At 41.4% G+C, this 17,028-nt stretch overlaps 1 protein-coding gene and 1 pseudogene across 2 annotated transcripts; both read right to left on the bottom strand.

The window, feature by feature from the left end:
• Window positions 1-6,434: 6,434 nt before the first annotated feature.
• Window positions 6,435-7,636, bottom strand: LOC147891583 (uncharacterized). The gene is made up of 3 exons (XM_087388864.1): window positions 7,319-7,636; window positions 7,089-7,232; window positions 6,435-6,862 (listed from the first exon to the last, which is right to left on the bottom strand). Exons 1-3 carry the CDS (start codon window positions 7,541-7,543, stop codon window positions 6,719-6,721), a joined length of 513 nt encoding a protein of 170 aa, XP_087244990.1. The 5' UTR covers window positions 7,544-7,636; the 3' UTR covers window positions 6,435-6,718.
• A 3,801-nt stretch (window positions 7,637-11,437) lies between these two features.
• On the bottom strand, window positions 11,438-12,843 carry LOC147891582 (uncharacterized; annotated as a pseudogene). The gene is made up of 5 exons (XR_015542400.1): window positions 12,562-12,843; window positions 12,267-12,474; window positions 12,047-12,178; window positions 11,762-11,927; window positions 11,438-11,537 (listed from the first exon to the last, which is right to left on the bottom strand). The product of XR_015542400.1 is annotated as an uncharacterized LOC147891582 (transcript).
• Window positions 12,844-17,028: the final 4,185 nt, after the last annotated feature.

The raw sequence follows: 17,028 nt of genomic DNA, 5'->3' as shown, positions 1-17,028 counted from the left end.
GCAGTCAAGGAAGGAGCTACCACTGAAGCCATCATGAAGGGGAAAACCGCCCTATTGGGAGTCTTCACCATATACTCACAGCTAGCCGTGATCCAGGCAGATGATGCTAAACCACACTAGAGGATCCCGAGGGTGACTGAGCCCCTCCCGAATGTCTTGCATAGTGTGAGGAGTGACCACAAACTCTTGAGGGTTTGCGGGTGAGGACAATGCACCAAGGACGGGAGCTAAGTCACCCATGAGGCTATGGGGAGACACACCTGAGGTGAGGGAGAGCAACGGGTAGAGAGCGGGGCACAGAGATGGAAAGGGGGAGATGAAGCGAGGGAAGGGGTAGGGGGGGAGTAGTAGCAAGTAGAGAGAAGCCATTCCTCTTGCTCGAATTTCTTGTCATTGACATTGTTCACAAATGGTTACCTGTGAGAGGGAAGATTTCAAAATGGGTTGCTCTAAATCCATTGTGGCCCTCTGTGTGGTAGGACCTGTTAAGAGATTTTTCCCTAGTTGCAAGGTGGGATCATGTGAGATGAAGTTATATATTGCATCTGGGTCTAACAAAATTTGTGCATTCTGATCTCTTACTTTGCCCCACAAAATGAAAAGCTCTCTAGCCTTGGGATTGGCCACTCTCCCTAGAACATTGGGGACTCCACTCAACATGTTGGAAGGACGACTACTATCAATAGAATACCATTTGCGCAAATATGTGAACTAACATATGAGGGTTAATTAGCTTGTGAGGAGGCGTTGTGAGTGTTTTTGCGAACATCTATATACAACGCAATGCGTGCTACCATGCTTCCTTTTTGATAACGTAACAGTCATGATTGCAGAGTTCGAGTACATGCACAACTACATGAGTGGCCTAGTTCGTTGCACCATTACATTGCATGGACTCCATCAGTTGCTTGATAGCCTCCTTTACAAAGATAACAAAGTCCAAATAAATCCTCTATGGAAACAACACATTCTCGCCTTGCAAACCTCGAAGGTGCAAAAATGGACCTATGTCAGAACAAGAGAGAGAGGGTTTGACAGAAGACCAATTAGAGGCAGACACCTTAGTGCATGGTATATGCACAAGCTAGCAAGTAGTTGACTATGAGGACAAAACATTGCAAGTTGCACCTTTAGAAGGTTTCTCTCCTTTGAGCTGTTCAAGGACATTGGAGAGTGGTCATTTCCAACACTGGTGTATGGCCACCCACGAAGATATAATGTACCTCCAAGAACTAGTTACCAGTGGGAGTTAACAACTAAAGATAGAAAATTTGCACTATCGATAGAAAGCTTGTTCTTCAAGACAATGAAAATGGTACTTTGCCACTTTCATCCACTTGGGTGTGTATGAGGAAGGGCTGGCTTAAAGATGCCTCAATCCAAGTCAGAGATGCACTGTTAGACACAAACATTGAGAAAATTCTTCATTCACAATTTGGATATTGAGACTAAACCTGCTTGCACACATTAGCCAACTACAAGTAGCGACTCAAAAGGAACCTCTTTACTATGATCAGATAATTGGGGCTGCCAACGTTCTTCGTTACTTTCTCTACAGCCGAAAGATTGTGCAACCCACTTGTAGAATGCTTGCAAGCATTACGAGAAATAAAGAACTCAGAGACCCCAGAAATGTCTAGTTGCCATACGTGAACTCATTCAGTCAGATCCTATCACACCTACACGCTACTACATCCACAAATTTAAGGCCATCAAGACATTCAAAAAGTGTGACAACACTGCTTTGGGCACCATTGCTGACTTCTTCTTTGTCACAAAGTTCCAAAATAGAGGTAGTTAACATGACCATGGTTTGCTATGGGTTGACAATGCATCAACTTTGGGAAGATCATCTAACAAGGAAATAGAACAATTCATGGATCAATACATCACAGTTGACATAAACTTGATTGGAAATGCAAGGATGGGTAAAACGCTCATGCTACTGCTCCTTGTAAGATGTTGTTGGGTTTTGTATTCGCACAAGCACACTACGGACATCGAGCTAACAAGAGCACTCATGCTTGCATACACTGGCAAGATGTCACACATCATTGGAGGAACAATAATTCATTTTTCCCTCCATTTTTCGCTACTAAATTCTAACTACACAAACTTTTCAATAAAAAAACTTCAAACTCTTTTTACACAATATAATAGCGTGGGTCAAAACAACATTGTTGTTGTGAACATGCGCATGTGCGAGATAAAGCACAATCTTCTCGAGCCATTTGGAGGCTTAGTTGTCCTCCTATGTGGTGACCTTTTCCCAAGCAAGCCCCACCAAAGATGCTTAGATTTTCCAAGAATGCTCAAGAAGCTCGGCAATGCTATCGTCTTTGTGGAGATCCCAAGTGTGTTATTATGAGTTGTTACAACCAATGCACCAAAACAACAAGATATTCATCGATCTTCTAAATAGAATTTGTGTGGGTGCACATTCAAAGTCACACATTTCAACATTAAACGATTTGTATGTTCGTGAGCTCCACAGAAGCACATGGTGCCTCATCTATTCTACATCAACACTAGCGAAGATAAGCACAATGATGAGGTCTTCAACATCTTTGATAAAGATCCACACATCAAAAGGAAAGACGTGCAGCACAACACATGCAGCAAGACAATCTCCATACCAAATGCCAAACACACGGGCATACCACATCTGGAACTCTGACTGGAGCTAAGAATGCTTGTTGATTTTTTAAGGGGAAATCTTGACATTGGCAAGGCATGGTCAATGGTGTAAATGGAATACAAACACATAATACAAGCCACCAGTTCTTTGGGTGGAGTTTCTTGCCAAAAGCATAGGCGTGACACACCTTCTTCATGGATTCCCATCCTCTAAATCACTCGTGAGTTCTAGAGTGGCAAAAAGGATCTCAACATTGTGTGTCGGAGACAATTCCTTGTCCAACTAGCATCTACTCGGACAATTCATCGTTCACAAGGCCTATCTATGGACTCCCTTGTGTTCGATATATCGAACATCAAATCACATGGACTGGTTTACACAGTGTTGTCACGTGTGCATGACCCCTTAGGACTATTTTTGTTTGGAAAAGATTGAGGAAAAACACATCAAGGTAGACTTCGTCGTCCTGAAATCTGAGTGCACATGGTTGCTCGACCAAGTGGACTTTAGCCAAGGAAACCAATGCATGCCAACCTTGAAATTCCCTTCCTCAACAACAAAAGTGCCACCTGCGCGACAATATTTAGTCTTCAAGAAACGCGTGACAATAGTCTTCAAGAAACGCGTGACAAAACAACGGAGCAGCTTTCACTCTCCACAACAGAAGGAATCGACATTGCCACTTGCTACAAACAACACCTAAGCCTCATCAAGAAGATACAATCATACAACCAAGGTTGTTGCTAACCATATTTACCTCATTAAACTTGTGCAATGAAGGGGGCAGGGTCAGATTTGGTGAAGGGCTAGAGATGACAGAAAAGGGGAAGAGGATAGGGGACAGGAAGGAGGAGAGAGAGAGAGAGAGGGAAAGGGGTAGAGGGAGAGGAAGAGAGAGAAAAGGGGTGAGGGGAAGAGAGATAGAGAGAGAAAGTGTAGGCAACACCCTGGTAGCACGTAGGAGGAACGCGGTGGGAGTAGATAGGATTAGATGTCACATCAAAAGTGAGTACAAAGGGTGGGGAGGTGGACCTATATAATCTCCCTCCACACTATCTCCTTTTTGCCCTCTCTAGGCCTGAACATCCCCTAGAGGAATTAGCCAACCCTCACTAAATGGCCCAATCTTGGCCTTCATTACATCTATCTCTTAGAAACAATTTTCTCCTCAAAATTGCAGGTGATGGTTAGGCACTAAGGCCCCTTGCTAAACAAAGGACATACGTTATTATGCATGCCACTGGGGTCAAAAGGAAATGTGATAAATTCCTTTGCCTTGGGTGTTGTGGCACCATGGGCCATGTGGCTAGTAATTCATCCTGACAAGATCATCATTCATAATCACATGAGTTCTAGATGTCCCCATGGGTTTTGTTCTGCACGATGCATTGTGTTTTGATGTCCACTTTCGCCCACATGGGAAGCATTGCTTGCTTTTCGATATACCCAACATCTTAGCTTCAATGAGTTGTCTTTGCATTAAAAAGCATGTCTATTGAGCAGCCATTCATTTCAACATCATGATTCCCTTCTATGATTACATTTTGAATGTGGCAATGAAGGAACTGGCGAACATATGGGTGATCTCCCTGTGATATCAACACCCATGGACCTTCCTTGTTGGTAAGCTGTAATAAGTGCATGCAGCATAAAGAAGCATAATGCCCGGATGACAAATACGCCAAAATTTGTGGCCAAAAACATCAACATCACACTGCAATAGGACAACAATCATAACAACTGTATCTCAAGGCTTGTCTTGCTGGCTTATGTCTGCAGCTTGCTGGACAAGGAACCATTTTACATATTTCCGAGTTTCTAGCTCATAGGCTAGTGGTATCTGCAAGTTACTGGTAGGCAACTACGATGAACTATACATCATGTGCACACGGATTTGCTTTTGCGAGTACCAATACATGGCAGCATTTATCACATGTACCAAGCATGAGGACACCCTTACAAAGTTCTGCCCTCGCATTTACAGCAATCCTATGAGATGCCATTTTCTCCTAATGGCTGCTAAGTGTAGCAAGCAAAACTCCCAACGATACTCACCTAATGGGCATTAGTTATGTTGAAGTTGTGGCCATATTCCCCACAGTCATGCTCCTGAATGTGTTGTGACACAGCTTCAGGAGTAAAACTGTCTTGCATATCTTTTTCATGCTGCACAAGCTGCTCCTTGTCATTGTGGGTAAGTTTACTTTGGCATCCCTTGCTATCATCCGTGTGGTCTTCTATATTTTCGTCCTTTAGTGAGACCATACAATGCAATGAAGGGGGCACGGTTAGATTTGGTGAAGGGCCAGAGATGGCAGAAAAGGGGAAGATAATAAGGGAGAGGAAGGAGGAGAGAGATAGATAGGAGGGAAAGGGTTAGAGGGAGAGGAAGAGAGAGAAAAGGGGTGAGGGGAAGAGAGATAGAGAGGGAATGGGAGAGAGAGTGTAGGCGGGAGGAAGGAGGTGGGAGGAGATAAGATTAGATGTCACATCAAAAGGTGAGTACAAATTGGTGGGGAGGTCGACTTATATAGTCTCCCTCCACACACTCTCCTTTTTGCCATCTCTAGGCCTGAACATCCCCTACAGGAATCAGCCTAACCCTCACTAACTTGGCCCAATCTAGGCCTTCATTACAACTTGGGACGAATTGCAACGATCAACATTTACAAATCCCAAGAACAAACACAAAAATTCTAGTTCAAATGCTCGAACAACTACTCCAAGAAATCCCTCCTTCAATGCCAACATACACTTCAACATAGACTACAATACAGCAAACATTGACAAGGCATGCTTCAACCTACCTATGTCAGTCAGCTCAAAAGATGGAACAGCTAATTAATGTCCCCACTATTCATGGGTTGACACTGGACCATTCATAGACAAAGTGTACCATCAACAAATAACAAAATAGGAATCAACTTCATCTATTGGTAAGACCACTCACTGATCTACACCACACTATCTACTCCACAACTCCAACTAACATTCACTCCCCCACACTAGAACATTCACATTAACATAGTCCTACCTTAACCACCACTTATGGACAGGCTTAATGAATATAATTCAACTTATTTGTGTTCAAATATTTCTCAACGCACTCAAGATCAGGGGCCTACATCATTGAATGAAGCTCTTCTCATAGCTCAACGCATTGAATTTGCATATACTAAGTTCAGTCCTAAAGTCCCTCTCTTCCTGCTCTGTTGCGTCACGTTAGGTTGTGATTGGTTGAGTTTCCAAGGAGCAATTATAGATTTCCAGTCAAAATGTCTAAGGATGCCAGGTGTTCCAGTGATTCCTTGGCTTTCTTCAAGGAAGCTCTACTTCGATCTGTCATCAGCAATAATTCAAGAAGACATTTGGCGACAAGCAATAATCAAGCAGATATTTGCATCTTTTCCCACTGTTTTTCAGGCTCTTATCCTACGATCACGACAGCATCAATTTTCCATGAAATACCAACTGGTGATTTATATGTGCAAAATTCCTAAAAACATTGATTCTGCATTACCCTCACTTCTGGATCAGTAATCAATGACCAGAGTTCTGTCATGAGTGCTTGTGAGCGTTAGATGATCAACGTAAATAAACAAAAATGTTTATGACGGAATGCCTGCACATGGCCATTTAGTATAAACATTCTTCTCATCTACTGAAAGACTCCTGAACCCTCTCAAGACTGTGTCATGGTTACCCTTTTCGGGTTGAATTCTATGCAACTGATAACAGGTGTTTGTTTGTGAATTGAACAAACCCACGTGGTATACAAAACAGCATCAGGAAATTTGTGTTCCTGAAAAAATGAACCACCCTTGTATTTAACAATCAAATTTCAAATACAGATCCTTACAAGTTATGGAAGATAACCATGTATCCCTCTGACAATCTACTTCAGAACAATGGATAAATTCACACATGTCCTGCGAAGACATACGGACAAGCAGATTTAATGTGTGCCGCACTGGATAAATCCGCGCCATCCGGTCGAAAGTGGTGTTATTGTCGATTTTGGACATAGCGGAAAACATATTTAGACTTTCGTATAGGGAAGGATGAATATGTAGAAGTTACTCATAACTTCGAATCCTGTGTGAAGCACATTGTGACTCGTCCTTGAGCTGCTGGCTTTTGTGACTTCGTGTTCCGAACATCCACTGCTGCCACAGCTACATTCCTATCCAGCCGTAGAACCTTTGCTTCGAATTCCACTTCCTCCTGAACGTGCCCAACAATTGTCACAGAGTCAAAGAAGTAAAACTGTCGAATTGGTTAGCAAGCGTTTTAACCTAGAATTCTTAAAACCGTCGGCATCATAATCTTGCTCTCGGTAAGGTTATGGAGTGATTCTAGCGATACGTCGAGTCTCGACGTTATCCCAAGGGATTGTGTCGTCTAATCTGTCAAAGGTACGAACATTCAGAAAGTAGATCCGAAACCTCACTTCAATTTGGGATGCCGAGATATATGATATGTTGACATCGGTGACAGAACCATCCTTTGGTCCAGCGACTCCTTTGATCACAGTGCAACCCAGAAGTTCAATCAAAGCACCAATCACACCTCCATGCAGCGTCCTATACCTATTCTGCAGGCATCAGCAAAATTGGTTCAAAATCCGGCAAGGGGAGAAGGCAAATATCGGACATTAGAAGACGCAGCAGAGGAACCCACCGCAACGCGGCGGCGGACAAGAAGGCTACAAACAAGACGGCCAGGTAGAAATTGCTCCACCGTGAGGTCCTGGCATAGCAAACTCTGCAAGAAACCTTGAAATTCTTGATCAGGGGAAAGGCGGGCTCTAGAGGCCAATTCCGAGAGCCATTCGATGGCGATGTTAGAGCGAGAGGGAGGTCCTTGAGGCCATAGAGGGTCGACTGCTGGCTCGCGGTCCGCCATAGCCGTGGAGCTTCAAACTTGAACAAAACGCAGATCTACTAACTAGTGTATCTTGATGCACTTTGGGAAGAATATGCACAATTGGGAGAATGTGTAGGGGAATGGACCAGGGGAGGCCTTTCCGGCACCACTTTCCTTCCCAAAAACCCAGTGGAGGTTCTACGACAAGGGCTCTAATTCTCGTGGTTAGTTTAATTGTTTGTGCGAGTTTTGACGCCAGTTTATTTGCAATTTCCTTGTTTGGGATTGGTGGGGGCCGATATCTGTTACTCGGGTTTGATTTGTGGCAAAACATTTAACCCCTGATTACATTAATTGTGGGCGCGCCTGATTCTGTAGCCCAACCTCAAACCTTTACGTATTAATGCTAATTTTTATAGATATACAAATGGAGAATGTTGATCAGTACATCTTGTCGAGCTAATTTTTATAGATACACAAGTGCTTCTCATACTTCCTTTAGATTTAGAGCTCTTTGACACCCTTATGAAGTCCACATTTCATCCGTTGCTTCAAAAAATACCAGCTATCATTTGAATCTCTTCATTTTGACAGTGGAAAAATTGTTCCTTGGCATACTTTTTTGGTGGACAGAGGTTGACCTTGGATGATTGGATCCTTGCACTTCCGCCTCACTATGGTTCCTTTCTTTTTCCCCCACAAAAAGTGCTGGCTTGTATTACTTAGACGAGAAATATATACAAAATTGTGGCTAGCTACAAGGGGGAATTGCCCGTGGCCAATGCCAACTTGCCTCAAGCCCAAACACCCCTTTACAAAGCCACACTAAGATCTCATAGAGGAAGCTCGTTCAATGAAAAATAATAAAAAGCTTCATGAAGAGGCAACAACTCCTTCAACGAGGCCGTAAAAAAAAAAAGCACAAAAGTCCCTGGTAGAGCCTTCCACTAGCTTGGAAGCAAAGGAAAAGAAGCATCTGAGGAAGAGGATTCAAGTCCACATGCGCTCCATGTCAGGCTCATCCAACACAGGTTCGTTTTGTTTCATATGACAGTCTCTTAATCTCGAGTTGCTCTCCACAAACAACTCTGACTTCAACGATGAGCATCAGTTCTGTAGCTCTACATGAACTTCTCTCTAGTTGTGACTTCATCGATGAGCGTCATCTCTGTAGCGCTAGATGAGCTTCTAATACTAACTACACATTCTTTTTGCTAAACTTCCAATAGATTGACTCTATTGATACGAAACTCATTTCTATAGACAAGATAGCTTTTCTTATCTTATCTATATTTAGTCACCTATAAAGGAGAATTGGTATTTTTTATTTAATGCTCAATATGGACTTGGTTATAAGTGTTACGTTAGTCCTTGTCCCATCACAAGGACTGGATGGGCAGCTGCATATCTATAACTTTTCTTCATATTACTAACTTGTTGATTGTTTGCAAAGTAATATACAAGCACGGTTGCCACCTATAGCTCTGTATGAAGTCTTTATTGATCTTTATTGCTTGCTTTATGTGTGATACTTTTGTTTGTTGTGTGGCAGAACTGGGTTTTGTTGAGTGAAAAAGGCGAAGGCTAAAGGCCAAAGGCAAAGGCGAAGGATGAAGGGTGAAAAAATCAAAGGAAAAGGATGTAGTCACAAGGCCAAAAGGGTGGACCCTTGATATGATTGTTTTTGGATAATAGACTGTCCAGCACCATGTTCTTTCTAGAATTACCTATCATCCATGGCACCTGCTGGCATAGCATAAAATTGACTTGCCACACAATGGTTGTTAACTGACAAAGAAATTTCAATATACCTGATAGCGGGGAAATCTCGCCCTTTATGACGGCATGAACCATTATAGGTGTGGGTTCTAGGGTTACCTTGAAGGCTAGGAGATGTGTGCACATGTCATAGGAGATCAAATTATGGCTAGCACCTGGATCAATGAATGCATCGCCTGAACATTTGGTTTTCCTACACAACTTAAAATTGGCTTGCACCCTGGCTAGAGCAATTGTCCGTACTTCCATGGGTGTAACCCTTCCACAGATGCTTTATAAATAGATATAAGTCCTATGTTCTTTGCCTTATCTTGACGTGCTTTGGCTTCTTGTATGGCCTTCCCTTTCATACGAGCGACCTCTAGTTTTAGTTCCCTTTCTCATTGGATAGCATGTAAGGTTTGCAATATTAAGGGATTGTAATATCATTTAAGCTTACTACCATTAATGTAGCCCCATCAATTTCCATGCTATCAAGATTGGCAATTCTGCAGGACCCTTGTGGCGTTATTTTCACTACCTGATAAGGACCCCATGCCGCGATATTTGAGTTTGTGCTTAATGCTATATAGAAGAGCGAGATCGCCTTCTTTTACATTCTTATCATGGCACAAGAATTTGTTTGAGCTTTTGGCCTGTTCGTTCACTCAGGGATAGTAGGGAGTAGATTTCTGGTGCACTATAAGGAACTCACTTATTAGTATTTTTATTGTATCATTCATCAAGTATGTTCCTCTATCACTCACAATCTCGAGTGGGAGGACAAATCAAGATATTATGTTCTCATATAGGAACTCATGGCCCTCGCATCTGCTTTCCTGGTGGCCTTGTCCTCTACCTATTTAGTGAAATAATATGTGGCTACGATAATATAACTAGCCTGAGTTCCCTTTGTGGCAGGATTGATAGGACCCACAAAATCGATTCCCCACTTTTCAAAGGACTGATAAGTGAGGACTCCGGTCAATGGCATGCAGTCCTAGTTTTGAGGTATGGAGATGTATTGGCATGCATCACAATGCTTGATGAACTCAGCTGCATCTGTGAAGAATGTTGGCCACGATAAACTGGCCTGTAATAGCTTGCAAGCCATAAGTTTGCCAGCAAAGTGGCTGCCAATGATGCTTGAACGAGCTTCCTCTAGTACTTCCACAAATTCATCTTCTTGGACACATCGGTGCATAATGCCATCCTTCCCCATTTGGTAGATTGTGCGACTATCAGTTGGTATGGGGTTGCATCCTTGATGAGCTTTCTTGCCCTATCGTTATTGAGTGCTTTGTCTTGGGGGAACCCATTTTGTTAAGAAGTGTTTGATTTCCTTTGCCCATTTAGAAACTAGATCTTCTAAGAATAGTGGGGCATTTGGGAGACCACCTTCCACTCCGATCGCTAGCTCACCATTAGCGATACGGGACATGTGATCTATCATGAAGTGCGTACATCCCTTTCTAATTGCTACCATAAAATAAAATTTCAAAAGGATAAGCATCCATCGGGTAATACGACCTGTCATGCATGGTTTATTGACTAAGTAGAGGAGGGCTTAGTGAACAATGAGGAAGACAAACTTGTTTGCTAACAAGTAATGTCTAAACTTTTTGATTGCATATACCATGGCCAAGACTTCCTGTTCAGTGGTGGTGTAATTCATTTCAGCATCAATCAATTGGTGACTACCAAAGTATATGGGACAATCTAGATTAAACTAACTAGGCTATGCCAGCACGTACCCTATCACAAATTTAACTCTAAGTCCCAATTGGGAGCTCGTTGCAGAATAGGAGCTGATGCCAAGACCAATTTTAGGGTCGCATAGGAAAATTGACATTCTTTTGTCCAATGGAATATGAGCTTGGAAGATATAGAGTCAATGTAGATAATGCTACTCTAATACCAAATGTTGGAAAGACTATGGTGAACACATTGAGAGACAAACTGTATTCCGAAGGTGTGCATTACACAAACAAAGACCAAAATTAGGTTATTTATGATGTACATAGGTACTTTGATCCTAATACTAACATTAGGGATAAAGATCTTATAGCTAGAGGGGAAAAGTACCAAGGGTAGGTTCACACCACACTACTTATAATCTAAGATAAAGCACCTACAATCAGTTACAAGGCTTTCTTTGAGGCGGTCTTCTCTTCACTCTTAACCCCTTTTCATTCCAAAGGAAAAATAAATTTTATTGCCTCAAGTTTGACCTCCTCATAATAATCATATAGAGAGCACTCTGGAGGAATAACCACTGTGCCGATGATATCCTAAAAATCAATAAGAAGCTCTTAGGCCTTCTGACCAAAATTTTCAAGAAGGCTTCTCTTCGTAGCCAACTGAAACAAGAATTTGAAATTTAACATCAACAAACAAAAATGAACGTAAGACATATATTAATTTAATAACAACTAAAGACTTGCACTCTATATGCGTGATCCCCTCGAACAAGACCATAAGGTACCTTGGTTTCCTTACTTGCCTCCAGTAAGGACAACCATACTATCTTTGTATGAATGGGGGCATCATACAATGCTAGCATGTTCAATTTATCCAATGTGGCAAAGCTGTCGGGTCCCCACCCAAGAGATAGGACTTTTGCTCGCCATTCATCTGCCAATTTTGGGTCAAGTATGTTCAGCATCTAAGGGGAAAGAAGAAATCACACAATTATGACATAAGAATCATTCATCACATTCAAACACATAGAATGGAAAATCAACTTGCCTATTTTTTATTCATACACATGAAGTAATGAATTACCTTGCTTGTCCTATCACCATAAAAAGCAGTGAGCTCTCCAAGCTCCTTCTCCTCAAGCTTCTAAAGCTCTTCCATAGAACAAGTCAATTTTGCTTGCTCAAGATTCTTGTTTAATGACTGGGATATCTGAACCTGTCAACCAATAAATAAACATGTGAGTAAAGAAACCCCACAAATAGAACAACTAATAAGATGCATCAACTAAACAAATGTAACTTACATTGTACATCAACCTCCCAAGGTATCTTCTGCTAAGAGAATACCAAGGCTCACTCCCCTTAGTATATTTTTCCCGTATTCGAAATATTAACTTCCTATCCTTCTCGAGAAGTTCCTTCATGTAGCTTTCATGATCAACATAACAAATATTCAAGCAATTAACGAGCTCATCCCTGATAGATGTGACCATCAATGCATGTGTATTCATGCTGAAATATAAAAACATGTCAAAACCTATTAAAGCCAGAAGTCCCAAAGAAGAGAAAATACAAGAAAGATAATTTTGAAGTACTTACAAGTTCATTCTTTGCAGGGTAGAAAGCAAAGCTATTTCACTTACTCTTGTTGGATCAATGATAGTACACAAAACCCTATAGTGTTTCTCTCTAGTATGGGAGTATCTCTCTCTTATCATAGATTGCCATGCAACCGTTTGATGGTTTCCCTCCCAGACATAGAACATTCTGTTTGAAGGATTCTGATGAATTCGACTTCCTGATAGCTCTACTTCATATTCTTCATTCACAATTCTCCAATTGGGATCCCATTCTTGCATAATGTCCTCAGACACAAATGTCTCCTCTCTAGCAGATATCCAGCATGAAACTATGAAAGCTCATTTCTCCGGCTAATACCCTTCTATTCCAAAAGCAGCCTTCAATCTTGACACATCATCTCTTAGTCCCCTCACTTTTGCATATGGGATCAGCCGGAATAATGGAATGGGAGGGGACTCAAAGCAACTGAACATTCTAGTTTTTTGCAGAATGTCCTCTCCTTTATCCAAGTACAACCTATGCTCATGTATTGTCTCTTCTCCAGGAGGTACAATCTTTGGATGTACAACGTAAGGAACAATCTACATAGATGCCTCATAAGGACCCACATGAGTATCTATTTCATCACTCATTGCATTCCCACCTTCTTGGCTCTGCAAATGTTCAGGAGATTGCTCTCTTCCCTTTCTTTGGCCCACTCTTCTACCTCATTTTCTCCCTCCTGGTTTTCCTCGACCTACAGGACTTCTTCAAAAAACAAAGAAGTCTAGCATTAGAAAGTAGTAAATAACTCTGGAAAACATAAACAATTCTTAACTGTAGTAAGAGACCACAAAAATTTGAAGTAAAAAAAACAGCATTCATTCAAATTCCAACAAACTTGCTACACAAAGCATTGCATGTTACTCAATGGGATGAATGAAACACAATGGATAGAATGCCAAGCAATGGAATGCATGCTACTTTATGGAATGCAAGGTACATAGTGCAAATCATTCTGACTGTATGCTAGCTACTCAATGACCGCAAGATACTCTCTGACCCTCCAATATTTGTTCATCCACAGTAATAGAATCTTCACCCACATCCTATCTAAGCTTCAAACTTCTATTCATCCCCTTTGTAGAACCACATATGATTAGTATCAATGACCATGTGGCCTGGGGCATCAACTCAATATGTATTATGTTACTACCCTTGTCCAAAATCCAGGGTATGGGGGGACAAGGTCCATATACAATATGCATGGATTTCTTTTAAAATTTTCAAATATGCAAGGAAAAAATATGAAAATCTCATGTCCCCATTCCCACAAAATATAAGTTATATACCTTGAAAAATATGCAAGATTTTAAGATTTGTACATATTTTTCATAATATGTGAGCCCAAGGGGGGGTGTCTTTTGGATTGGGGGGGGGGGGGATACACTAAAATATGAAAACCCACCTTCTTTCAAATTAATGTAACTTTTTCATGTGTTACCTAAATTTCAAGGTGTAAAGACATATTTGAAGCTCTTTTGGTGTAGAATACAACCGTGCTGATTTGACTAATTTCTACTCATGCCATATTGTTCAATTCATCTCATACTCAAGATTTTGATATGAATTCTTACTAAAGGGCATTGGCGCCCTAGGCCATGTGGCCTCCTGACCATAAATATTATGTAGAATGGGTGTGAGGGGATATAAGCAATTTACCATTAGCATGAGCATAGCATTGACCAATGACTACTAACATGAGCTTGTGCATTCCATTCCACTAATTAGATGGAACAAAGTGGAATATGGCCATGGTTTTGACTGCCAATGCACAAGGGCTTGGTAAGCCAAGTATGCAATATAGAAAGCCATGTCTCACATATGCAAGTAGATGAAAAGCAAAGCAAGCATCCACAAATAAGCACATCAATGTTCATTGCCTATAAAATAGATAGCAAGCATTGCCATTAAATCAGATGGGAAAACCATCAATTGATGTATAGGATTTTTCATGGATCCATAGTGGAAAGCTTTTCCACTTAAACAGCTGGAACTTGCCACCACAATCTCTAGATGATATACCAAAAGACCCACAAGGAAAGCACCAATGCCTTCCACCAATCCTCACAAATGCAAGCTAGTGAATACCTCACAATTCCACAATGCCAACCCTCCAATATATTCCATGCATTCTGAGGGAGAGTTACACCTAGGAGAGAGAACTATGAGATTCAACATGGCTATCAACATTGACAATTTGGAATATATCTTGGCACTATTAGCCAATTGATGTGCATGAGGCAAATGGTAGATGCAAAATAGTGGAATATGGCTATGGTTCTGATAGCCTTTGTAGAAGGAATTGGTCTTGAGAATGCATTCTTGGAGTAGGTAAAACCAAGCCGTGGCACCATGGCCTAGTTTTATCTACTCCAAGATCGAAATGCCAGTAGAAAACAATGAAAATGTAACTAAAGATTGCTTTGGCTTTGAGAGCCAATGCATATTATGGCTTTGGCTACTATATACATACTAGGAGTAGGCAAAACCAGGCCATGGCACCACGGCCTGGTTTTGTCTACTCCAAATATGCATAAGGACCCAAAGCCATATGCAATGGCTCTCAAAACAAAACCAATTTGCCATGCCTTGTCACCCAAATGAAAGCCCATGAAAAGCAATGGAAAGCTTAGGCAAGACATGTTATCCAACATTGCACAACTCTATCATGGCAAGCCACCCATCAATGCAAGCCTCATGTATGCAAGCAGATGAAAAGCAAAGCAAGCCCCATCAATGATCAATGCTCCATTAATGATCAATGCCACATCAATGATCAATGGTCCAATGATCAAAGCCCCATCAATGATCAATGCAAGTAGAAAAGAATGAAAATGTAACTGAAGATTGCTTTGACTTTGAGAGCCATTGAATATAGCTTTGGCTACTACATGCATAGTTGGAGTAGACAAAACTAGGCCGTGGAGCCACAGCCTGGTTTTGTCTACTCCAAGTATGCAAATAGTACCCAAAGCCATATGCAATGGCTCTCAAAACAAAATCAATCTGCCATGTCTTGTCACCCAAATGAAAGCCCATGAAAAGAAATGGAAAGCTTAAGCAAGGCATGTTATCTAGCATTGCACAGCTCTATCATGGCATGCCATCCATCAACGCAAGCATGACATATGCAAGGAGATGAAAAGCAAAGCAAGACCCATCAATGATCAATGCTCCATTAATGATCAATGCCCCATCAATGATCAATGATCCAAGATCAAAGCCCCATCAATGATCAAAGCAAGTAGAAAAGAATGGAAATATAATTGAAGATTGCTTTGGCTTTGAGAGACATTGCATATGGATTTGGCTACTACATGCATACTTAGAGTAGGCAAAAACAAGCCGTGGTCCCATGGCCTAGTTTTGTCTACTCCAATTTTTCAAATAGTACCCAAAGCCATATGCAATGGCCCTTCAAACAAAACCAAACTGCCATGTCTTGTCACCCAAATGAAAGCCCATGAAAAGAAATGGAAAGCTTAAGCAAGGCATGTTATCCAACATTGCACAGCTCTATCATGGCATGCCATCCGTCAATGCAAGCCTCACATAAGCAAGCAAATGAAAAGCAAAGCAAGAACCATCAATGATCAATGCTCCATTAATGATCAATGCCCCATCAATGATCATTGCTCCAAAGATCAAAGCCCCATCAAGGATCAATGCAAGTAGAAAAGAATTGAGATGTTATAACTAAAGATTGCTTGGGCTTTGAGAGCAATTGCATATGGCTTTGGCTACTAGATGCATACTTGGAGTAGGTAAAACCAGGTTGTGGCGCCACAGCCTGGTTTTTTCTACTCCAAGTGCTCAAATAGTACCCCAAGCCATATGCAATGGACCTCAAAACAAAACCAATCTCCCATGTCTTGTCACCCAAATGAAAGCCCATGAAAACAAATGGAAAGCTTAAGCAAGGCATGTTATCCAACATTGCACAGCTCTATCATGGCATGCCATCCATCAATGCAAGCGTCACTTATGCAAGGAGATGAAAAGCAAAGCAAACCTCATCAATGATCAATGCTCCATTAATGATCAATGCCCCATCAATGATCAATGCTCCATTAATGATCAATGCCCCATCAATGATCAATGCTCCAATGATCAAAGCCCCATCAATGATGATCAATGCAAGTAGAAAAGCATGGAAATGTAACTGAAGATTGCTTTTGCTTTGAGAGCCGTTGCATATGGCTTTGGCTACTACATGCAATATAGGGAGTAGGCAAAACTAGGCCGTGGTGCCAGAGCCTAGTTTTGTCTACTCCAAGTTTTCAAATAGTACCCAAAGCCATATGCAATGGCCCTCAAAACAAAACCACTCTGCCATGTCTTGTCACCCAAATGAAAGCCCATGAAAAGAAAAGGAAAGCTTAAGCAAGGCATGTTATCCAACATTTCACAACTCTATCATGGCATGCCATCCATCAATGGAAG

This window comes from Dipteris shenzhenensis, chromosome 17 (genome assembly GCF_047967505.1).
Source record: "Dipteris shenzhenensis isolate YYH24624 ecotype China chromosome 17, Dip_SZ_1.0, whole genome shotgun sequence".
Classification (NCBI taxonomy): Eukaryota; Viridiplantae; Streptophyta; class Polypodiopsida; order Gleicheniales; family Dipteridaceae; genus Dipteris; species Dipteris shenzhenensis.
Note: the sequence above shows the minus strand (reverse complement) of the source record. Positions and strands in the feature narration are given on the sequence as shown.